Source organism: Lygodium microphyllum, chromosome 20, assembly GCF_053477565.2.
Source record: "Lygodium microphyllum isolate KBCC chromosome 20, Lygodium_microphyllum_v1.1.10, whole genome shotgun sequence".
Classification (NCBI taxonomy): Eukaryota; Viridiplantae; Streptophyta; class Polypodiopsida; order Schizaeales; family Lygodiaceae; genus Lygodium; species Lygodium microphyllum.
Genome location: NC_141154.1, coordinates 76980993 through 77007180, shown reverse-complemented (window position 1 = coordinate 77007180; position 26188 = coordinate 76980993). Strand labels below are relative to the sequence as shown.

The 26188-nt window shown below is 39.0% G+C and overlaps 2 protein-coding genes across 2 annotated transcripts in view; both read right to left on the bottom strand.

The window, feature by feature from the left end:
• Positions 1-528: 528 nt before the first annotated feature.
• On the bottom strand, positions 529-2542 carry LOC148019053 (putative mannitol dehydrogenase 1). The gene is made up of 6 exons (XM_087701294.1): positions 2457-2542; positions 2113-2226; positions 1719-1946; positions 1301-1586; positions 921-1074; positions 529-731 (listed from the first exon to the last, which is right to left on the bottom strand). The coding sequence occupies exons 1-6, from the start codon at positions 2540-2542 to the stop codon at positions 529-531; spliced, it is 1071 nt and encodes a 356-aa protein (XP_087557420.1).
• A 15278-nt stretch (positions 2543-17820) lies between these two features.
• TRM11 (tRNA modification 11 protein) overlaps positions 17821-26188 on the bottom strand; it is an 84273-nt gene continuing 75905 nt past the window's right edge. Inside the window, exon 6 of the mRNA XM_087660640.1 lies at positions 17821-18750. Coding sequence (XP_087516766.1) covers positions 18190-18750 — 561 coding nt within the window. The 3' untranslated portion in view covers positions 17821-18189. The remainder of the gene's footprint in view (positions 18751-26188) is intronic.

Sequence of the window (26188 nt, the reverse complement as noted above, 5' to 3'; positions counted from 1 at the left end):
ATATTCTTGGTTACAAGTGTCCAACCCTAACAAAAATAAATCCCATGATCCTCTATAGTTGTATGCAAGAAAGCCTTTAGCTAGCATGACCCTTTAGAATTAAAAAGTAAGGTAGAAATGGAAAATTTTGTATTAAAATTATGTATTGAATCTAGGTTATGGGTTGGAGATACATAGTTGTGGATCAAGAAGCGTTGCATGATACCCCATCATGTTTAAGTTGGTTGCTCTAAATTGCTATGGTAGAAAAGTTCATAAGATTATTGCACTTTTAAGCAGTAATGTAAATCACATCAAGCATGTGCCATAAAGATGTAACTTTTATATTGTTGGCATATGCCCAATCCATGTAGGTAGTGGTGGTAAACACACACAACATTATGTTCTATCAACATAACTACTTAAGATTTAACAAAAGATGTATAATCTTTACTTGTGTGACATAAAGGGGGGTGCTAAAAATGAGACAAAGCCTATCAATTCATATATTTCATGAGATTATGCTTGTCCAATATTTGAAGCTCGCATTTATATAGCTTTCAAAGTGCCTTCAATGTCAATGACAAATCTATAGTTGACATTAGAGCTCATCAACCTTTCAAACGCTATGTTAACATAGTCCATGGAAATTCTTTCAATGGTGCTAGTGATGTTGTGCTCACCACAAAAGTCCAACATCTCTTGAGTCTCAGCAATCCCACCTATGCCACTACCCGCAACAAGGCGACGACCTATGTCAAGGTTGAAGAACATAAAATAGATGAGATGCACGGGCCTCCTTTAGCATGATCATGTTGCTATATAAATGTGCAATTATTGCCTTTATACTATTTGAATTAATGTTGAGACAACAAATAATTATATATGAAAAGAATCTTACTATAACCTTGGAAGTTTTGACTATGAGAAATGATGCTCACCCATTATCATATTGATAACACCTATTTGCAAAGGTCCCTTAGGCAATCCAACAACCACAATCTTTCCATTTATTTTTAGAAGATTCAACAAGTCATCAACACTGTGTTCCGCACTGACAGTGTCAATAATGTGGTCAAGACTTTTGCGAGCTTTCTACATGGTTTACAAAGACAATAATCTTTTAGCCATGTATGTTTTTACACGATCACGCATATTTCAACCACATGAGTCTTTTAAATTTAAGATGAAAACAATTCAAAATCCATGTTTAGATACTATTGAACATCCCTTGGTGCTAGGGAAATGAGAACTAATCACACTTAATAAGACTTGAACATGCTTGAAAATCACATTTTTGGCATGTTCTCAGGATACTGACCTTCATTTGCTCTTCATTTGTTGTAAGAAGGAAGTTGTCCACCCCTAGTAAATCCTTAGCTTCCCTCTCCTTATGAGGTGATCTACTAATCACTGTTACTTCGAGCCCAAAAGCCTTAGCAAATTTCACAGCCATGTGGCCTAACCCACCAAGACCAACAACTCCAATTTTCTTGTCCTTCTCAACCATATTAAAGTATTTCATGGGACTATAGACTGTTATCCCAGCACAAAGCAGTGGTGCAGCTTCATCCAAGGGCAAGTTCTTGGGAATGTTAAGCACAAATCTATTCACATTGCATACAAGAATACGAGTTCTTTTAGAAAGCTTCATCAAACTAAACAGTTCCATATCGAGCTTCAATAACCTTGAATAAGAAGGTTCTATATTTATTTAACCACATTTAGCTACCACTCACCGTTGATCAACTACAAGAAAGGTTGAATAGCCTCCTTTTGTTGTAGTTCCATCAGTATCAATTCCATTGTATGTTGGGATGAGCTTATCACAATATTGTTCCAACTTCATGTCACAAGCTTCACATGTACCACAAGAGCCCACAAGGCATCCTACTCCTACATGGTCCCCCACTTTAAAGCGATCCACCTTCGAACCCACTTCTACTACAACACCTACTATCTCATGCCTACCGTTAAAATCAAATCACATAATTAATCCTCACAACACAAAAGTATTTCTCACTTAGCATACAAATTCTAGGGATTTGTGAATATTCCTTTACCTCTGAAGACAAAATGAGCTAACAAATGGCAATCTAACTCAAATGATGAAGCCATATATTGAGCTCTTACCCTGGCACAAGAGGATACATAGAAAATTGCCAATCATTCTGTGCTTGATGCAAGTCAGAATGACATATACCGCAGTACTTAATCTTTAAGAGGACATCATTTGGTCCTGTAGGCCTAAAATCAGTGCCAAAGAGAGTGTTAGAGTCAATGTCATCGAGAACTTGCATCAATCCAAAAGCATGAACTACTTCCCAAAAGATTTTTTTAATCATGTGCTTCCTAAACATTATTTGATTATTAAAAGCAAGGTGCAATATAAGAAGTGGCCATTAGGAGCCACAAAGTCATGGAGGGTTGGTCATGGAGATGGGTGGTCTTTAGATAGGATGGTAAAGGAAGGAAACCTCCGATGGAAAGTGTATGGAGAAAGGTAGCCAGAGGCGTCTCTCGCGGCATAGCCCAAGACCTCAAGCCCTTGAGTGCAGTCCATCTCTCTCTCTCTCTCTCTCTCTCTCTCTCTCTCTCTCTCTCTCTCTCTCTCTCTCTCTCTCTCTCTCTCGTGCAATCCAATTTTGTGCTATATCGAGTGATGGTCGATACCCATCTCTCTCTCTCTCTCGTGCAATGCTATATCGAGTGATGGTCGATACTCATCGTGAATGCTACAACGGCGTCCTAATGAAAATGCCGGCTGTCTGCTATCACGAGGAGCCTCCTCGTGTTGTTCAAAGGGCTTCTTCACACCGCCAAAAGTAGTTGCAGCTTATCGTCGGCAGGCTGAGGACAATTATGGTATAAACGTGTTTAAAATCCAAAGTTCCGGAAATATTATTCCTTGAACCATACGTAAATCCTTCACATTTGACACTTCCCACAAATCTTGGGATTGATATGCTTCTTTTTACCTCAAATTTGGGAGAATTTTAACTTAGACTCCCCCCCCCCCCAATGCCCACAAGGGGAGCGCCTCCATCCCCTCCAAATATTAGCCATGAAACAACACAAGCATATCCTATGGATACCATGGGTATTCCACAAGCCAAGCAAACAACACAACTTGATCTCCTACAGGATCCTTCTCCTTAGGTAACTCGTGAAGGAGGCAACAAAGGAGGAGGGTTCACTCGATTGTTTAAAGGACAAGAGCACCCAACTGCGCGCAAACACTCCATGTGAAGATCCATGTCTCTACCCAACCATGATACACCTTGTGGGGCTTGAACCCATTATCTCTAAGTTACAAAGTACACGCTTTACCACTAGATAAAATGATTTGATGCAAGGTGTCTTCTAATCTATCTTATCATTGAGAACTAATTTAGCTCAATTCATTGATGGGCTTTCTCCTCTTCATAAAATGATATTTTTTAGGTATTATCATATCCTCCATATTGTGGAAAATAGTAATGCTAAATAAGATAAAATGATTTGGTGCAAGGTGTCTTCTAATCCATCATATCATTGAGTGGTGATTTAGCTCACAGGTTTCTAGTTGCAATATACTCAGAGATGCCATTTTAATTGCAAACTACAGATCTCACCATGACAACCATACAACGAAACAATAATTTCATGATAGAGAGAGGGGAGAGATGGATAGATACATAGATAGGTAGATAGATTATATTAACATCTCTAAAGTAGTCTATGAGACACAATAGATACAATGTCATCATTTCAATGCGTACATCACCCGAATAAACAAAAGGAAAACTTTTCTTATAAGATAGAGATAAAATGTTGAAACTGATAAAGATGTGCTAGACTACTCTACATCCAAGCATGATAGGCTATAGATGCATATATGTATAGGCATCTCATGAGAGAGAGCAACAATTCTAGGGAGAACAAGACTTATGGGGTGAAAGTAGCTCAAGTCAAGAACTATATGTCATTTGAGGATGCACACATAGATTGTTGAAGCATCATGAATATGTCCTTCTCATTGGGATAGAGAGCCAATTGTCCTTACACCTGATGATGGCATGGATCCATTCATAGTAGCGGCCTTTGTCCCACCTCTCGAGGTATGGGTGATTGACTTTGTATAGCTTTGTGCAAAGATCACCCCCTAGGGTAGGTGTCCTAAAGTTTGGAAGGGGCCTAGAACTACTACTAATGGCACTAAAGAATGGCTAGTACCATATGGCAGCCCCATGGGATGGAAGAAGTTTGTGAGGGCTCTTTGTATGTCCCCTTCTACTATCAACACAAGTGCCACCACAATAGCTAGGAATTTGTATGTCTACAAAAGGTTAAGTAGGTAGAATTTGAGCTGACACTAGGCTATCACCCTCATGAATATGAAAAGGAAACTCCTTTAGTGAAGAGGATACTATAGCTATTTTCTATGATCTCCTAATATGCTAGACAATAACACATGCAATGATTATGTAACTCTATCTCTTCCTAGCAAAGCTGGAATAGGGTGTTTTCTACAATGTGCTCTCTTTGGAGCTATGTAGCTATCTCAACATAGAGCTAGTTTGACCATGTGGGAGGCTATTTGATCACACACCAAATCCGATAAGATAAATGTAGATCCATGTATCTCAACCAAGCAAGAAGCTGTTAGGTGTTATAGAGAGTAAATGGACTAATAAAAGGCCATCTTTGTACCCAAGGGTCTTGCTTAGAGGTATAAGTCTAAAATCTTAATCATTATTCACAAGGACCATATTTGGTAGTGCAAGGCATTGAAACTCTTTGGACGGATATAAATCAAGGAAATAAATTAAATGTGGATTAGTAAGCTAATGCACCAATGTACTAGCCACTAAGCCAAGTACAAGATTATAACATTTCATGGGATAATAGTATGGATCATCACTTTTGTCATCTTTTTCAACCAATGTTTACATTAAATACATACTTTTGGGTAAAAGTACGGATCTAATTTGTGCCATGAAGATTGAAGCCATATGATCTAGACTCATTTAAGAGGAGTCTATGCTATTAATTAGTTCTATTCATGGACTAGATTATAGAAAAGCCTCAGAAAAGCTTGGCTATCTTGCATTGGACCATTTTGTAGCATATTGATAACCCATCTACTTTTTTTCTTGCACTATGGTCTTCTAGTCGGGACAAGTTTACTCCTAAAACTAAGTTGGTTAGCTCAAAGTAAAGTAGATGAAGAGAAAGAAAAAATTGTTTAGCTATGTTGGTTGCCACTTTTTAAATTTATTATTATAGTGGCACCATAAAGGCAATCTATGTTGCGCATGAAACCTTTTAAAGTTTAATCATCCAACACCTTTCTAGATTCACTTTCATAAGCTTATTTGGTGAGCTTATTTGGTGCTCTATCATTTGTGGGAAGTACAATCTTAGTGTCTATTAAAGTACCTAGAAAAGCAAAAGAGTAGAGCAAATAAGACTCCTTCAAAGTACTTTCCAAGAGCACATCCATCAACTCTTTGGCAACATATTAGAATATTTTAATTTCCAATATACAAATAACTTGGGCTAACATATCCCATACAACAAATGACACTTGAAAGGCAACATGCTTAAATTTGACCAATGACTAATCCCACGTAGCTCAGCTAGATTGTCAATAGCATTTCTCCCATTATGCATACTTTTCTATGTTCATGTTCAAATCGGCAAGCATGAGTTCTAAATCTTGTGATTGATATTTCACATTTACAATTTTTTTACTAAGATCAAAATGGTTCATATAGCCTATTTCAAAAATGAGGTTTGCTTATATCCAAATTGGTTAAGATAAGTCAATTCAAATTATCTTCTTATGGTAGGATTGTAATTGGCATTCTTGATGAACCATTGGTCAAAAGAAAACCTCTTTTATTCATTAAATAAGCTTTAATGACCAACATTCAACTTTATGCCCTTTACCTCCCTGAAGCAAATGATGTTGCCCGCTAGCTTTACTTGCCAATCTTGGATTCTTTACAAACCTTAAAGCAAATGACCTTAGCTAATATCAAGCAAGGCCTTTAGTTGTTTTCATTTTATTGTGACCCTTATCTTTTAGGGAGGTAATGGCATTATATGATTTGTATGTTCTTTGTAGTAAACTAAGAAACCAACTATCTAAGTAGTATGTTAAAATGGGTAAGACAACTCCATGCCTAGTTCAAGAGAGTTTGCCATAGATTTAGAGTTAATTTGTAGGATGTCCTTCAAATTTAAGCCTAAAGGCCATATTCTTAAGTCTTCATACATTTTCTATCATTTTCTAGCTTTTTTACAACTAGAAAAATATAATTTTGTCCTCCCACCCTAACAGAGGGTGTATTTGTTGGTGAAAATGTGATGACAAGAGAGAAAAGCAAGAATGCAAACCACAATGGAGGAGAAAGACAAAGCTCAATAGGAAGAACAAAAGACAAGTACACAACCCAAAAATGAACAAGAGAATGGCAAATCTAGTCTCAAGGAAAAGGCCTTTTTGGAAGGGAAAAACTTTGGTTGTCCTAAACGTGTTCAAACTTCACTACCATACTACATGTTATAAAATCTTCATGGGAGTGATGATACAAATAAGTACACTAATATGCTAGGTGAATTTGGGAATGGTAATATGGTCGAATCTTTGCAAAAGTTTCATACTTCTCACAAGAGAGACCTTTTAATAGATTTATCGAGAGGGCCTTGATAGATATGCTAAGTTGTCATAGACCCATACATAGTCACATAGACCAAGTTGATCTCACTTGCTATAAGTGTTGCTTTAATATAATGATAATGTAAGTTAATTTCTTTTCAAGCATGGAAGATTGGGTTCTTACAACTTTACTAAAGCACTTTTACTACTTCGATAGTGGAAAGAGATGATTGATCAACCCCCAAACTGCTAAGTTTTGTAGTGCAAGACCAAGAGAGAGAATTTGTGTGTTTCCTTAGATAGTGCATTTCAATTGAGTAGGGAAATCACAAACCAACATGTGTCTATCTTCTCATGCCAAGCTTGAGATGTTTTCTTCAATCTATAAAGAGACTTTGTCAGTCTATCAATATTTGAATCATGTCCCCTAATAGAAAAATTAGGATATTGTAAAAGAAATTTTCCTTTAAGGAAAGTAGCCTTAATAATCCCTTAATATCTACCTAATATACATCTAAGTCAAATTGTATAAAGCAATAAGCCACTAAATGGTGATCATATGTCGAGTAGATTCAAAAATCTCATCATAATCAATTACTTTTTGCTAAAGAAATTTTCCTTTAAGGAAAGTAGCCTTAATACTCCCTTAATATCTACCTAATATACATCTAAGTCAAATTGTATAAAGCAATAAGCCACTAAATGGTGATCATATGTCGAGTAGATTCAAAAATCTCATCATAATCAATTACTTTTTGCATAGTGTAAGCCTTTACAACAAGCCAAACCTCATAGATATTAATGTTAGCATCTACTTTCACTTCAACATGTAGATCCACCTAGTACTAAAAGCTTTTTGCCTTCAACCAAGCCAACCAAATTTGTGTGTCACTATGGTGTATAAATGCATATGCAATGTACATGGACCAAATACAATCAACACTCTTTGGCTTCTTTCATTGTGATAAGTTTCTCAAAGCAACAAAAGCATGATCATCAAAAAATGAAGCATGTAAAGTAGTTAAACCACCATATGTCATGCTAGGCAAAGGAACAACCAATTTACTACCCTTAATAGTCTTGATGCCCATTCGGGCAACAACCTTGACTCATCCATGAATGCTCTCATTTCAAGCCACTATGTCATCCAAATTCATTTTGATAGCCAAGTGATCACTAGGCAACATTTGTGGCTACACAAGAGGCTAAGAATAAGATTCTCCTTGCATATATTATGTGCATTCAACATAGCAATTTAAGCAAGTCTTCTCACTAAGTAATTCTTGACATGGCTACCTGGATACACCAAAGGTGCAACAATCCACTCCACAAGCTTGTAATAGACTAGTAAAGGCACTACAATGACCAAGTAAAACAAGAGAACATGACTAGTAGAACCCTCTAGATCAGTCCAACAAGGGATAGGGTAAGCAACATATATATATATATATATATATATATATATATATATATATATATATATATATATATATATATAGAGAGAGAGAGAGAGAGAGCGAGATAAAGAGACTACAAAAGAGATCAATAAGGGGAAAGACCAAACCCCAAATATGAGAGGGTGAACCAGGGAGAGAAGCTAAAGGGGGTTGGACAAGGAGATAGGCATGAGGAAGATATGGATGAAAACAGATGAGGCTGAGGTAAAGTATCAAGAGAGCTCCAAGAGAGCCTCATGTTGGGCATCAAAGAGTCTTTCATAGAGGGCATGTGGCATTGAGAGGATGAATGGTTGATAAAGTTGCAATCACAACTAGACTAAAGAGTCAAGAGCTTGTGCAAGGGTAAGGAAAAGGTGGCAAAGGAGGGCTCAAGCATTAGAGATGTTGTAGCAGTCCTATAGTCCCTTTGAGCCAATTCAAGGGTTAAAGGAGAGGGTACCTAAGAATTCCAAATTGGCGGCATGACAACAATAGGTAAGTCCGCTAATCAACAAGATAGCTAGTTGTGAATAGAAGAAGGCCATGTTACCCTAGTGAATCTTTGGGAAGAGCTAAGAAGAGAAAAAGGACATGCTGTCAATGCTAAAAATGAATTGCACATAAAATTAGCTGAAGTGATAGAGAATTGTGAGAGGCTCACCATTCAATTGGGCTACCATCACTGTGAGCTATAAGAGTAGATTGAAGAAAAGGAGAAAGAGTTAGAAATGAAGAACAAATAATAGGAGAGCAAAGTGAAGAGCTGGAAGAAAAGGGGAAACAAGTAAATGGTAGGAATAGATTGTTGGATATTAGAACCAAAGAGCTATAATAAAGAAGCAAGGAGACCCAAGAAAAATATGATAAATTAAAAGAAATAGTTAGGAAATTTTAGGAGGAGATCAAGGAGTCCAAAGCAAAAGATGAAGAGCTCAAGGAGAAAATCAAATAATTAGAAGAAAAGTGTAAGAATTTCAAGGAATAGAAGGTGGCATTGGAAGAGAAGAGCAAGAAGAAGGAAGAGAAAAATTACAAGGAGATAGTAGATAAGAATAGTGAGCTAGGACTATAAGCTTGAGTGCCAAACCTAGCGGCAATCCAACAAGAGGATGAGAAGGTTAGGGCCCAAGTTATAGAGCTTACAAAAGATGTGGAGAGGAAGAGAGAAAGATAAGAGGTCCTACCCTAGAAACTTATGGAGGGCTAAGAAAAATGTGACCAATTGGACCTTGCTTTCATCAATTTTTGCAACCATGAAAAGACCCTCAAAAGGGCAATGCAAGAGGTAGAAAAGGAAGTTGAACATGCCCAAGTCAGGGTCATCTAGAAGATGTGTTTGGACTTGGAAAATTCCCTATTCCAATAAAGTAGGTTCAGAGAAGATATGTTTGTGGTCAATTAGATGCTCAAAATGCAACATGAGCTTTATCATTAGGCAATCCCTATTGTGACGGACATAACCACCTTCCATGACTTGAAGGTCCAATTGAGTCTTGCACCTCCACTAACAATTTTTTTTGGGGTAGAATTCAAAGTACTAGCTATGAGCTAGCAAGAGAGAGGTTGGAGTCTCATTTGTATTCACAAAGGTATTATGATGATGATCTCAAACACATGGGCCTTTGAATTGGCACCTTCCCCTCCTCAAGCATAAAACTCCACCCTTAGCTTGAGGAGGGAGAAAAGCCACCACCCAAAGAAATGCTACTAATCGAATGGATGTTCTCTCATATTACAATGAAGATGGACTTCAACACACACCAAAAGAGAGTGAGATGACACAAGAGAAAAGGGAGGCGCATGAAGAAATGGGTAGTGTGCCAAAGGCATCCATGCAAAACCTAGTGGGACCCCTCTTGACATGCCACGAGCCTCGTATATACCAGAACAAGAGAAAGTGCTAGAATAAACCATTCAATATTATGATAGAAGGCATAAGGCTAGCATACATGTCACCTTCAACTTCAAGATGTACAAGAAGACCAACTTTGGGAGGCCACTCCCCTTGTGAACCATAGACCTACTCATCAAAATAGGAGCAAATATAGCTCGCAAGTGGCTTGCCCAACAAAATGTTGAGACCTTCCAACAAAGCTATCATTGTGAAGGGATTAGGAGTAGTTGGCTTGACAAGAAGCCCATGGACATATGACCAAGGTAGCCAGAGTCATGATATCATATTTTGGAAGTTGATATGATCGCTTGGCCCACCTTTTGATATGCTAGTCCTTTGCAAATGGGTTGATTTTATTCCCTTTCTTGCAAGACTTGTTTGAGGAGTAGTGGGATAGGTGCAACAATTTCCATAAGGTACTCTATGAGTTGAAAGGACAAGACTTACCTATTCTAGCTATAAGATTTGGTGTCCTTCTTCAATAGTTTATGAGGAATTTTTCCAATCGTCTAGACCCAACCTTTATCACAACTTGACACTATCAGGCTATTAGTGGAGCTTCTATGCCATCCATTCACCTTGTTATGAAGATGTGTTACCACTTGTGAATGTAGGAGTCAACAGGGTGGCAATGGTGCGACCTCACCTCATGCCAATATAGCTACTATATTTTCTACAACTCTATCAGAGGAGGAGATGGTGGAGAGCATATTTTCCATGTGCACTCGCCCCTTCTATCTAGAGTCATCCCTCAGCCTTTGCAATGTAGTAAAGAAATATCTATTAGGATGAGGTCACCTCTAGCAAATGCTACACTTACTCCCTTTGAGCAATAAACTCTTTACATATTATGTAATCGTAACCCCGCAAGCAAAACAATGATTAAAAGAAAAAAATAGAGAGGAAACAAAAAAGAAATAAAAATAAAAAAGGAAAGAAAAGAAACAAGGAAAAGGACCATGCAAGGAGAAAAGAAAAAGAAAATGCAAAAAACAAAAAGAGAAGAACACAAAAATGCAAGCTACAAGAGAAAAAGAGCATGATCACACTCATTACACCTAGGGACTCATGTACTACACCTAGGGACTACCTAGCCTCTCTCCCCACTTCACCATCCTAAGGCATATCACGGGTAAGACACCAGAACTTGGCCTATCATTGTGAGCAATGAACAGCATCAACAACAATGCACCAAGTGGGTCCTCAAGTGTGAAACAAGAGCCTGATCCACTAAGGTTTGACCAACTCCTAATTACACTAGCACACTCATTTTGCACTACATCGTGAACTAGTCACATCCACAGGGAGTATGTCGATCATCTATGATGGTACATTAAAGACTCCAAGTGAATGCAAGGGGACATTACAAAAATATATAGCTCAAAGCCACCCTTAAGGGCCATAGCAATTGCAGGACCACATCCGTAAAGAAAATGTGTGATTATCTTTGGTAGTACATTAAATCCTCAAAACGAATTAAGGGGGGCATCAGAGAAATCCTACAACTCAAAGCCACCCTTAAGGACCATAGAAATTGGATTACCTCCATTCCTAGTTCAATAATTGGCAGTGACATAATCATCTTACCTTGCACAACTAGTCCTTGGAGGTCTAGTTCCTCAACCATGACAAGTTGTAAACCTTCACTAAGAAGCACCTCATCTTTGGTATCCTCTAAGAGGTGATTCATAATGTTATACTTCATAGAACGGCCCTAAGTACCAAAGGAACTAGCACTCATCTAAGGGAGAAAAGGTCCATTGAGGTTACATTTTCTAGCCTCGATTGCAACTTAACATTTATGCTGAGACTAGAAAACCTTCCAAGATATTAAGTATCGATACCTCTATTGCCATTCTTAGATGAGATGAAAGGGTAGTTAAAGAAAGGCAAAGCACAAAGGCTATTAGATGAGGAGAGGGCACAAAACAAATAGAAAGAAAGTTATGAGTTGCTTGCACACTTAACAATGGGACATGTTCAAATCTCCTCTAGTTTCAAGAGTTCAACCACCTTTGGTTGATGAGCTCTCACATAGTTGCTCTCCTCTCCTCTGTAAACCATTAGTTCACAAGTAAGCAAGCAAGAAAACTGAATAGTTTCAAGGTTGTAGGAGACAAATCCCTTATTCCCTTCATCATAGTTAGGATCAAAATTAGTCTTAAGATCAAAATTGTCAATACGCCCTTCCTAAACTTCTACAAGACTCTTTTACAACTTCCACGAGCATATGCTTGGTGACCTTGCAATGGGTTATATCTTGACTAATTAATCATTTGAAGACATTTTAAAAAATTGTTACCATTGGGATTTGTCTTACACTTCTTCTTTATTGTTCCTCTTTTAGTTGTTATTCTCTCTATTCAATTGATTGCTTAACAACTAGGGCTTGGCCCTACATGCAATGCATAATTTCTTGAGCTAGATTGTGTCCTTGTTGTGTCTAGTAGATGAGACTACTTTAGATACCTTTTCCTCTCATTTTTCTACACTAGCTACCACCTATACATGGGCCTTTTTAGCCATTCTTTATAGCGCTACTACAATGAGGAATTTTCTTTTCTCATTTTCTTTTTAAAAGATGATCTAATAATCATCTCCTAATCCTTATGTTCTGTTCATCTCTAAGGGTGGGCAACTTTGTGATCTCTCCTAGATTATTGCAATGCCACCCTCCATTTCTCGTCTTTTTGTTTGTCTTTTTCTTTATATTATTGTTTCTATATCCATCATGTATTTGCTTCCTTAGCAATTTATTATTGCTATTTGTTTTGGGTTATCTTGAAGAAATAGACCTTATTTCCTTTGCAAGATGAGGCCTTTTTTGTTTATGAAATGGACCATAAGGATAGCTGAGAGCTTTGTAGATGATCCACATCAAAACACTACCAAAACCTTCAAGGTGGTGACTTTGATGTTCGCCTTTTTCTTTGAGATGCACTCTTTCTATTACCAAAGTATCATGGAGCATTATAATTGCATTATACATTGTTTCTACCCAATAGCTGTTTGAGTTTTGGAGCATTATAATTGCATTATACATTGTTTCTACCCAATAGCTATTTGAGTTTTGGAGCATTATAATTGCATTATACATTGTTTCTACCCAATAGCTATTTGAGTTTTGTTAAGTTCCTATGAGAATGTCCTCCATGAGGCTTTTAGATATGTGAGTATTCTAACACATGCCGGAGAACATAGCATGGAACAATTGGGAATTTAATTTCAACTTCAAATCCTCTTGATTGAGCATAGATAGACATCCCCACCTCAAGTCAGTTTTCACTACCTTATGGCTTTGGCCATAAGGCTTATTCTTGTGTTTATGGCTAGAACTTATTCAAGTATTTATATGATTAAGGTGATTGGGTGCTCTACTAATCTCCTATGGTGTCTTTACATTCATAATTCTATTCCTAGTTAATATCTTCTAAGATTTGAGCAATTCAATGCATGTATTACTCTAATCAATCATGGGTGTAAACTACACCCACTGAGGTTATTTGATTGCTTGGTTACTATCACCACTTGATCTAAGTTTTTGAATGTATGAAATTAAGTTCTTTATATTTGAAGATTCAAGGATTGAGTCTAAATGTCACTTGCTTTGTTTTGTGAATCTAGTTTTGTGTTTGCAATTGTCTTGATTCCCATATTTGATTGGAAGTATTAATGGCTTATCTAGTGGTGTTGATTTGACAACAGCTACTGTGATGGATCCTTGAAAATGTTGGAAGTAGTGGACTACATATGGCTTCCTCGAAGGATGCAAGCTACTTTTGACAGCTTTGAATCTCCTTTAAAAGTGTGGATGGTGTCAATTTTAGATCCATTTCACCAAATTGGGCATTGATAAGAGGCTACTCCTATTCTATTTCCTATTTCTAGGTTAGTGCTTGATTAATTGACACCATATCCACTTTATTAGCCACAACCATGGCAATTTCTTATCTTATGTAGAATGTTTGAGTCCCTTCTTCCCATACAAACAATATACTTTTTAGTGTTATGGTCTCTTAGATTTAGCCCTTTAGGCACCACTTTGGGGTTTACACAACAAGCATTATTGCTACAGTAGGTTTGGGTTTGAATTTGGCATTTTTGGCTCTTTGTTTTGGATACAAGCTTTGCCCATTATAGAAGTCTACTAACTTAAAAATTAGAGTTAGCTTGGATGGTTTAGAAAGGGAGGTCAACCACTTCAATGGTGACTGCATTAAGGGAGGGGATTGGCCACTTCAATGGCAATTGCATTAAGAATTATACCCCCCTAGGGCACTAAAGCCATGAATCCCTTTAGAACCCACAAAAATTCCAACCACTACCAATACTTAGCTAGGGCCCCCAACAACAAGACCATGAAACTCAACCTAGTCCAAAAACTTCAAAGTTAGAGCCATTGCAACAATCAATGGCGTGGATGAGGATGAAGAATGAGTAATACTACTAGTCTACCTCAGGGTTAGGCTAATCGCTAGCAAAGAGGCTCTTGTTGAGGCCCACATTGATGAAGGCTCTAACCACAACACATTGCTCTACCAATTCTTGGATGAAGTGAGTCAACCTTTGCTCATCTCTTCTGATCCTAAGCTCAATTCGCTCAATCCATAAGAGGACAACCCTATGCAGTATTGAGCAAATGTAAGTTAATAGTGATGATAGAAACTAAGAGTATCCCCATGCTCTTCTATATCCTCCCTAATAGGAAAGACATTGGCTAGCAATAGACTTATTAGAGTCCCATGCCTCTAGATTTTGGATTATGGTTGTGACCTTTGAGCAAATGTTGGATTAGATCCCCCTTGTCAAAGCTCCCTATTATATGTGCTTGTCGAACCATGCTTTTCAATGGGTTTTTTCAAATATAAGAGTGTAGGTGGACAATAGCCTATAGTCTTTGTAAGGTGTTCCAATTCTCCATGTCAATTGGTCCCAACCTTGTTCCCTTTCCTAGTGTTCTTATATTGCTATGTGCAAGCTAGGAATAAGGAACTTGATGGGCATGATGGCATCTGTGCCATAGGTCAATGGTCATAGTTTGAACCGTGGCAGTTTTATATGCAATTAAATAAGCCCATAGCATTGCCATGTGTTTGTTGTCCCAATTGGCTCATACTGTGGACACTACCTTGGTTAGCACATAAATTAAGGTTTTGCTAGTTGACTCAACTTGACAATTGGCTTGTGGATAGTTTGGGGCTTGAGAGTTCAAGATGTGAAGGGACTGAATGGGACTGGAGTTCTACATACTCAAGAAGGGGTCTTTGGCCAAGTCGAAGGGGTGGCCCTTTATGAGTGGAGTGGTGCAAGGTGGGTTCCTCGAGGGAGTCCCGGTCAAAAGCTGTCTAGTGTGGGGATCGAGTGTAACGTGGGTCTCGAGTGGGATCTCTCGAATCGGGCTCTAAGGTCTGTCAGTCGACTCCAGTGGTGACCTTGGGTAGCAGGGGAGCCAAGGCTCTACTGATTTTCCTTTTCAGTACTGAAGCACTGCTGCTCAAGCGCTGGACTGATCAAGAGCTGGAGTGCTACTCTGCTCGATTACGAATACTCGGATGCCCATTGGATGAACTGCAAAGAGTAGAATTCTACATTGTCTGTCTATGCTCGTGCCTGTTTTTACCCTTATTTTCCTATTCCTACCTGTTCCCAAGGTTGAATCCCTCACATAATGTCTCTATGCCCAAATATTTCCCAGTGTCTTTTCCTGAGTTCTTTTGCACCGAGCTAAACTGCACCAAATAATCCAATACTCAATTTTCATCAAACAACGATTATTGTTTCCTTTCACCTTCAACTCTAATCATGCTTGTTTTAAAGGCCTACCATGCAAGCTCAAAATTCCTAAGCAAGGTGGAGAAGTGAGCATCTTAGATTATTAATTCAGCCCTTGTTCTAGCAATGGAACCCACACTCAACAATGGAACATGAACGAAAGTATTATTGTTTCAAGAGTTCAACCTCCTTTGGTTAACCAACTCTCACCTAGTCGCTCCCCTCTCCGCCCCAAACCATCAGTTCACAAGCAAGCTAAATAGGTTCAAGGTTTTTACAGTTGGCCCAATCCGAAGCTTGAGATGGTCCCACAATCCTTGTGCAACCTCCTCCACTCCAAGAGCTCAATCCACACTTGGCTCACATCAAGCTCCAACTTCCATAGCCAAGATGATGATGCTGATGATGAAGTCAAGAATACTTCACCCTTGTCCCTCACGCACACACACACACACACACACACTCTCTCTCTCAATAGAAACAAGCACGAAGCAAACATCAATGAGAGTAATAAGCTTTGACGCACACAAAAGAATGATTCTTCCATTATTTCTCCAAGCTTATATACATGGACACTTTTAGAGGGACTCTTTTCAATTGGGTTGCCCATTTGTGGGTTGGCTCTTTGAATGGCCTTCTCACCGTGAGACTCTCGCTCTTAGGGCCACTATGTTCCAAAACTTTATTGCAATGGATCAATAAATCAATTGACCCTAGAAAGAGACTCATTGAAGGAGCTAGAAGTGACCAAAAGCTACCTCATGTTCATTTAGCAATATACGCACCTAAAAGCTATAAAGATTGCTATAGAACTATCCAAGAGGGATGATGTAGAGAGCTTGTGAAATGGGCTCATAACAATCAACTCTATCACATAATGTTGGCACGATAGGACCCAAGCCATGGATAGAAGATCCCAAGGAATACCTTATTAGAACTTACCAAGATAGCCACTATGCAAATTGGAAGATCAAAGACATGGGTTGCACTACAACATTAGGAGAACCATCCAATTTGAGTGGAAGATCATAGGAAGCAAAGCAAGAACCAACAAAAAGTAATGGCCAAAACCTCCGTTGTTTCCACTGCAATGAACCCGATCACTTTAAGAGGCAATGTCCCAAGCTCAGCGGAGGACATCGCCAAGAGCCTTTCCAAGGAGCAAGCCATGGTCAAGGAGCCGCTACCCGTGGGAGAGGAAGAACCACCTGCATTGCCAATAGACAAATGTGCGAAAGAGGGGAAGAAGAAGATCCGACCATGGAAGCAGAGTTCGAAAGAGCGACAGTCCATGCCGCTTTACACAAGAAAGGGCCGAATTGCCAGTTCTCGGTGATTCAGACACCGTCGGACTATCAAGATAAAGGTTTCAAAACCTTGATTGATTGTGGCACTACACATTCCTTTATCTCACCAGCATGTGTAAAAACCACCTAGAATGGCCTCACCACCGGAGCGTTTGATGAACAATGGAACATTGATCCAAGGAAAATCAAATCTCAACCTTGCACACCACTTCAAACTCAACCAATACCATCTTCACACACAAACTTGACGAAGTCCATGCTATCTCTTGCAAAGGCAAGACTCTCTATCAAGTCTAAATAAAAATGTGTGGTATGCTATTAAACAATCATACATCTTAACCAAGCAAACCTAAGTTTCATTGAGACATGGACTCCACCACAACCTACTTTTGCAACTGCATTCTCTGTCTTGAAAAGGCTTGATTCTACTTTTCAATGTGTGTTCTCTACACGAAAGTCAAAAGATTGGTTGGTTTATTTGGCACTGACCTATCTCACATCTGCCTACTCAAGTCAAGGGAAGTTGGAACCCAATGTTAAAGAAAATACTTTTCATACCCAACATTGAGCTTCCAAGTTTTGTGAGTATTTTTTGAGGCCCTAAAATGCCAGTTTACAAAAATATAACCAAACGAACTTCATGTACTCCCTGTGATGAGACTCATGTAGCCCCCAAATTTCTTAACTAGAACTGAAGCAGGCCTTGTAAGCATACTATTGTAATACATAGGCTTTGCTTTTAATCATCATGCTGTAACATGAATCTGTCCAAGAACACATGATACAAAAAAGGCAAACATTCGTATGGCATATTTCAGATGTCAAATGTGCTTCAAACATTTTTTAAATAATGCAAGGTAGCATTGACTTGCCTCGCAGGTCCTAGTTACACATTGTAATATGTCGAAGACACTACCTTCCTCTAAAAGCAATGACTTTGGCAACCTTGTCATCAATAACAATTCATGAATAGTGAAAATGTTTAATAGCTGTTGAAAATTGTTTCTAACATTACAAGAGTGAGCAGGATTGACAACAAGACAGTCAATACTCTCTTCTGATCAGGTCAGTTGCCAAATGAATGAATGTCTGTGTATTCTTATACCCAGACTGCAGCTGTTTACCCATACCATGTGCACAAAAATTTGATAGTTACACATGTTTGCCTCTGTATTTAGAGCGAGGCTCTGGCTTAGTAGAAGTAACTTCATTGACACCATTATCCATACCTGCAGGTGAAAACACGAGTGAATGTAGGCTTGTGCTATCCCTCTCTTCAAGCATTTCTGCATGCTTCAACTTAAATTCAAGGTGTCTCAATTGAGCTAATTTTGCATGCTCCACAGTGTATTTTGCTGTTTTCTCCATTGTCAACAAACATCTACTCCATTTGGTACTCAAAATCTGTTCACTGCTTGCAATTAGGGTGAAACACTCATGTTTAGGATAGACTTCTTCATAGCATTCTTCTCTCGAAACAGGATAGAAAAACACTAGTCTGCCACCCACCACCAGCAGTCGGGCAGCCATATCCAAAAGATCATGGACACACTCAGCAAATGAATATGGAGCAGTTGACGGTATATGATCTTGTCTTTTGTCCTCGGGAATTATATATGGATCTTTGGTCCCTTTTAAAAGCTTCCTTCCCCCTGATTTTCTTCCTCCAGCTCGCACACCATAAGGTGGATCGCAAATTATTGCATCAAACACCTGAGCGCCAAAAATTTAAACAAAATTGTCATAGGCATTTCCCAAGAAAATACATGTCCATAGAGAACATCTGGCACAGAAACAAGAAAAAAAATCAATGAGCTTCTTGATGTTAACTTGCTATCCTTCAATCCAGCACAAATGCAGCTCCAAGATATCAGTACTGATGGATAAAATTTAAGGATGATAAAAGACATTGAGAAACCACCAAGCAGTGCCGAGATTGAAGACTTGTCAAATCACTTAATAGATTGAATAACTGACTTCTAATACAACAAACTCTGCTTGTTTCATTGACTAGAATAACCTTCTTCAAGTTGCACTCAGCACATTCAGATCAAGGATACATTTAGATCTAGCAAGTAGCTTACTCCTGATTCAAGTTTTACAAGTATTGACATACATACCTCTTGTGGCACCATTAAATATCATGTTACAAGAGAATGAATGTTACCAGTATCAATATCAATACCCCTTGTAGCACCCTTATGGCAAATAGGCTTTCTGCTATACACGTATGGTAAGCAAATACATAATTGAATATTCTATAAGAAAGTGGACACGTTTGGAAGTTGCTATCCCTAATCACTTACAGGTTTATCCAACAACAAAAGGATAGGATGAGTAAAAATTTTAGAAAATAGAGGGCTGAATGGCAATCCCCATCTCAGCATCCCTGTATCAATAACCATGTCAAAAGTAGGATATGCAGCCATTAAAGTTTGGAGCACAAAATCCCATAGCCTGCATTTATTAGCAAGGCCATCCTAACTAACACTTTTACCTGGCAGAGCGTGTTGCGATACCCCCAAAGTGATATCTGCCTTGTAGTAATAAACTCAAGCATCTGAAACCTGACGCAAGACCAAATTGAAGAGGTGTTGGTGGGTCCAATACCCTTGAGGACCAATCAGCCACATGCATTGTGATCTGCACAGAGATCAATGTAAAGGAGTCTTGTATGTATGTGAGGACTACCTCAACATGGTTTAGTTAATTAGGCAGTTCTTGTATGAGAACCACTGGTAATGTAATCTTCTTGCAAGTGGGAACAACTGTTATGGATATTGTGAAGTATATGCCCTCAAGTGTGACACCTTTAAGCATACTTGGCATCACTCTTTTTGCATCTGGCATGTGTGGGAGCAACACATGTACACACCTCTAAAGGAGGGTTCTCTCGTACAAAAGGAGCTATGTAGATTTGATTTTTGATACAAGCTTTTCAAGCTGTGGCTTCTTGTGATCCATGCTCTTTAGGTTAGGTGCTTATGCTCAATCTCTTATTCACCAATATGTAGATTCGATTTTCAATACAAGCTTTTCAAGCTGTGGCCTCTTGTGATCCTTGCACTTTAGGTTAGGTGCTTATGCTCAATCTCTTATTCACCAACAATGGCCCCTTAATTTTCCTTCATTTAATCCTGATTATGTCCAATATTTGTATTACAGCCATATGCATCATCAATTCTTGTTGCTCAACCATTGTGCCTGCTCAATTTTAGCTTTGAAGTTTTTGTTTTCAAAGCATAATTTACCTTGCCATACCTTAAGGCCACATTGGATTATGGTATCTTTTATGAGGCTGACTCCGTGGTGCAGTTCCTCAGAATCCACCATCAAGGCGTCAGGAGTGTGTTCGCTGCGTTTGACTGGTGACTGAACATCAAAACATGGCTGACCCTCCAAACATGGTACCATCATCTCAGTACAGGAACCATTTCTTCCCCCTCACCAACCTCAGAATCAGGCCCCAAAGCCTCCACTACCTGATCAATGAAGGTAAAAATATTCAACTCTGGCACAGTGAAATCCTATCTATCTGCAATATCCAACCTTGTCTGAGGCCAGTCTGAGGCCAAGCACTGCACAGCAGTCAGCCAAGAACCCCCTTCCAGGTCTGCTGCACGCTGTCCCAGGCCTGCGCCACCTGCCTGTACCAGCAGCCAGCTGCTCCAATTCTGCACGCAAACGTGAGCTCACTCTCCCTTAGGCCTGTGTGCTGCCTCTACTACCCCCCCCCCCCCCCCCCCCCGGCTCTCTCTCTCTCACTGTTGCACTGCAATACCTTAGGTGTGCAAATCATGCAGGTCTGCAAGGTAATAACTCGGATTTGCAGGTCAAACAGGTTTGCAGCCATAGCAACTAGAAACATCAGAAACATTTAGAAACGAAACGTCAGAAACGTGTTTCGTAAGTTTCTTTCAAGAGGGGGTAAAATAAGAAACGCGGGTTTTTTCATATAGGGATTTTTAATAGTTGTGACTAGGGAAAGAGATTCTAAACCTCTATGGAACTCTCTCTTAAACAAAGAATGGCCAATTGAGCTTGAGTGATAATAGAGTCAATTGAGAATAATACATTACATATCCATGATCCATTATTAACTTGTCACTTATGTCAAAGTTAGTCTTTGGACAAGCTATACTATGGTTTAGAACTCAAACATTATGATTCATGATACATATCATACAAATAAAATTGAAATTGACATGTACATAACCTATCTACAATATGGACTGCGTCAAGTTGCAACATCATGATTCTCATTTCAAAACAAACTGAGAAAATGTCAAAATCGAGAATGAATCATAATATATCATAAATAACTCATAAATGAGACTAAAGTTATATAATATTTAACTCTCAAGACAAGAATAGATACTAGATTGACAAAGTCCAATAACTAAACAAAATCACAAAAAAATTAGTCTCTCGTCCAAAATCTTGAGCATCATCATCATCATCTTTAACATTGCCCAATAGTTTTTGTCCAAAAAAACCATGTTTTGGGTTCCAACTCACCCAAAAAAAAGAGAAAAAAAAATGCCCACATTTTTTACTCTCAAAAACGTTTTGTACTTTAAGAAACATTTCGTAAGTTTCAAATTCAAAGACACGCGTTTCTTAGCTGCTATGTTTGCAGCTGATAGCCCGCATCCTCTCTGCAGGTCACGCTAGCTTCATCGAGGGGATCCGCCTTGTCTATTGCATGGCAAATTCTTTTTTCTTTTTCGTAATGAGTGATTATATTATATCAAAAGACTGAAAAAGTACAAAAGCCACACGAGAAAAGAACACAGAGTACAAAAATCAAGGCATAGTCACTGAAGAGACCGCCTGACACCTAAGTATTAAATCCTCTATAGGCAAAGTATCAACATTTTGAATAAGATCAAGCTGCTATTGAAGAAGTCCTTTAAGCTTCACAACATGACTCTAGATGCCCGAGCCAACATAAAAACTGACCTCTCCCTCTCTCTCTTTTTTTTTTCGTAAAAGGTAATTGTATTAATTACGAAAAAAGTACAAGATTACATGATTACACGAGTACAAGAGGCACGAGGGCCGTAGGCCAACGTGTGGGAAATCCCCGGACTAGGGTACTAAAAAGTTACACCAATCATGGCAAGGACCCAGAGGCAATTGCCAAATGCCAGGAATACAAATCCTCCCGAGGGAGCAAGTCAGAGTGCCTGATGAGATCGAGCTGCCAATGCAAGAGCCCTTTAAGCCTTGCAATATGTCGCGGTACATTAGAAGCCGAATCAAAGAGAAAAGCATTTCGGGTGGTCCAAATGTGCCAGCATCCCCAGTATCTGAAAAAATGGAATAAGATCTTCATATGTAACGGTGGCGGTGTGGGATACTTCGGGCGCACAAAAACCCAATCGAAGGGAGTCAATGAAGACCCCACCACCGCGTGCCAGATTCGTGACAAGAGTGACCAGATATTCTTGGCGAGCGGGCAAGAAAGAAAACGATGTCGGGCCGATTCCGCCGAAGTGGTGCAGAAGAAGCAAGTGCCATTCGAGATTCGACGCTTGGAAAGGGCCGAGGCAAGAGGAAGACCACCAATCATTACCCGCCACAGAAAGACCTTGCATTTGAAAGGTGTCTTGTTCTGCCATCCCTCCATCAGCGTTGCCTGCCACCATGACAGTGATTTCCGCAGGCCCCAAACAGCATTAACTTTCACGCCCAACCATTGGTGATCTTTAATGAGAAGATGATACACCTGATTAGTAGAGGCCTTTTCCAGACTCAACCGGCCTGCAAGGTCCCAGTCCTGCCAAGGGCGATCCATAGCCAGGGCAGGAAAGGGTTGCCTACCCTGAAGTTCCGAGGAAAGCTTCCCCCATAGATCACGGTATCCGCGCGGGATCCTCTCTCTCTCTCTCTCTCTCTCTCTCTCTCTCTCTCTCTCTCTCTCTCTCTCTCTCTCTCTCTCTCTCTCTCTCTCTCTCTCTCTCTCTCTCTCTCTCTCTCTCTCTCTCTCTCTCTCTCTCTCTCTCTCTCTCTCTCTCTCTCTCTCGCGTGAAACGCCCTCCAAGGATCCAACATGCACAAGAGACACAATACAAGCTATATCCACAAATATAAAGGAACCAGTCACCAAGCTCGCCTCTTAGGCATCGAGCCAAATAGACTCACCCTCCAGCCTAAGAGCTAGAAACACTCCAAGTCACAACCAAATCTCAAGGACTACCGTCCCGTACCATCAGCCCATGCAGTCCCACTGTACAATTGTGTCGGTCAACGGGCAAGAGTGGTAATCACACAATCAATGCAGAATAGGGCCTTGAGTTCTATGTATAGAACTCAACTACCCTAACCCCAAAGGGTCCTTGGTGCACTCATATTAAGTCACTTCATGACCATTGTGATCAATGCTACTAGCGCCCATCCAGATGTTTGAAGATATAACTATGAATGACTGCTATCCTTAACAATATCCTCAAGAACGAGGTGAGGAAAACAACTCTTCAAAGAGCATAATGATTCCCAAGTCGCCTCCGTCTCTAAGTAATTCTTCCACTTGAGAAAATACTCAGGATAAACAATCTAGCACGATCATTTAAGTTCAGGTTCAAGTGAAACATAACAAGCAATGTCCTTGAGTCACATGACGTCCTCAATCACAACAATCAATTCACCTTGCCCCAATCATTCTTTCAAATAATTCATGTAAAACACAAGATGAACTTAATCTCTGAAGGTAAGTTAAGCTCATAGGATATGCTTCTTATCTTCTTGGTAATCTAGAAACCCACAATGCCTCGAAGATAACTTATAGCACTTGCTTCTCTTCAAGAATTTAAAATAAGCCCATATGCCCTCCTAGAGCTCTCAGGGGACACAATGTTGGTTAGTATAAAACGTTGCACAATCCTAGGCCGTTTTAATGCTTTTCTTTACAATCATCAACATTCTCTACATAGTGTAGAAAGTCAATCACATACTATATTTTCACTCCCTACATAAGCATAAATGGGCTATAACCATTAGCCAAATGCCTAGCATTGTTATAAACAGACTTAATCTAAGAAAGATAACGCTTCCAATTAGACTATCTACGAGAGACGTATGCATGTAGCATATCCGCCATAGTTTTGCTTGTCATCTTGCTATATCAATCAGTCTCAAGATGCTCCAAGGATGACACAGATAATCTAGTTTCAATTTTTGAAAAACCATCTACCAAAAATGGCCAGTGAATCTTCGGATCTCAATCATTGACTATTCCATTAGACAAAGCATAAAGCCTATAAAAATGCTCAACAAAAAGACCAACCAGCATGTGGCTTTTCACAATCATCTTTGTGGGAATGAATTGAGCCATTTAATTCAATCAACTAACCACAACCAAGATTTCATCATGACCTCGATTCATACAAGGCACTCCTACTATAGAATCCATAGAAATGCTACTCCACTTTCTAACTGGAATTTGTAAAGGATGTAAGATCCTCGCTTGTTTGTGCCTTCCAACTTTATTAAGCTAACACTGCATATACTCACACGTATAAGACTCAACCAACATCTTGATGTGCATCCAATAAAAGTAGCAAGTAACTAAAGCTAAAGTCTAGTGTATGCCAAGGTGCATGCGCTCGACGCGCCACGACACTCGTACAAAATTTTCTTGTAGATATCCTGATCACATCAAGCATATATACTTTGCCTTGTTTAAAGAGTAATCCATTGTGAATGGAATACTTTTCCATCATCTTTCTCTCAAGAGCTAGCTTTCGAGCATCCGAACTACCAAAGCTTCCTAGGCTACTAGGCACTTCTTGAACTAGTTGACAAATCTTACCTACGTGAATATCATTTTGGCAACGCCCTTTGAAAGAAAGATAGAAATCAATTGAAATTTTAGAGAAGAACAAGGCATTAACTTCAAGAATTCAAGAGCATCAGCAACCATGTTAGTTATACCCCTTCAATAATAAATCTCAAAGTCAAATTCGTGCATAAGCTCTTCCCATGTCGCCTTGTGGCCACATAGATTGAGCTAATCACATAGGTATTTCAATGAATGGTGGTTAATCCAAATAATGAATCGAGTGTTGTATAAATAATGATGTCAAATTTTAAACGCATGGATGAATGCGAATTGTTCCTTCTCTTGAGTGGTATATTATATTTGAGCATGCATGAGTTTACGACTTTCAAATGCAATAGGTGTGTCATTTTGATAAAGAACAACGTCCATAGCATAATCACTCACATCTGTATGAACCTCAAAGGTTTATTTAAATCAATAATCTGCAGTATCCATGAAATAGTAACTAGTTATTTCAATGTTTGAAAACATTGATTGAGCCCACTAGTCCAAACAACTAGTGGACTAACATGCTTTTTCTTGCTTCAAATACCCTTAAGTAAATGTACTAAGGGTTCAACAATACGAGCATAGTCCCTAATGAACCTTTGAAAATTTTCAATGAAGCCGAAAAATGATTTTACTTGCCTTATAGTCCTTGTAATAAGCCAATTAAATACTACTCAAACCTTTTCAAGTTCAATACGAATTTCATCAATCGAGATAAACATGCTCAAAATATAAAAGCTCCACACGAGAAAATTCACGCTTGGATAGTTTTCCAAACAATTATTCTTGATGGTCACCTTATTGAGACCTTTGTAATCAATATAGAAGAAAATCATGCCATCCTTTTTTTCGCCAGAAGGACAAGCCGGCCCCATGTAAACTAAGCTCAAATGAAACCCTTATCTAGGTAGACATAAACTTACCAAGCTATTTGATCCTCCTCTTTCAAGCTAAACCGATAAGGTTACCAAGAGACTGGATGGCTACCAAGCACCATCTCGATCCTATTGTCTAGTGTACCGCAAGACAACTGAAGTCCATATTCAAACAGAAAGACATCATTGTACTCCTGTGGAATTCGATCCAAATATTTAATTACATCCAAATTTACATCAACATTATTATTGAAAGAAATTGAATTACATTGCAACATATGCAATTGAACTTTTTCGATAACTCGTGATTGCTCCCTTCTGCAAATCAACTTCCTACTGCCTGTGTTCTCCATTCAATGCTTGTACAGCAGCCTGCGTCAGCATTTAACATCTGTTCAGCCTACATTTTCAGTTTTTGAATATTTTATTGCTGCCTTTTCACATC

Bases quoted from the DNA above. Each gene is read 5' to 3' on its own strand.
- LOC148019053 (XM_087701294.1), bottom strand. From the start codon at position 2,542: ATGGACTGCACTCAAGGGCTTGAGGTCTTGGGCTATGCCGCGAGAGAC. The intron at 1,947-2,112 runs GTAAGAGCTCAA...TTTTAACGGTAG, and splicing joins ATGTATCCTCTTGTGCCAGG to GCATGAGATAGTAGGTGTTG. The intron at 1,587-1,718 runs GTGAGTGGTAGC...CAATGTGAATAG, and splicing joins TTTCTTGTAGTTGATCAACG to ATTTGTGCTTAACATTCCCA.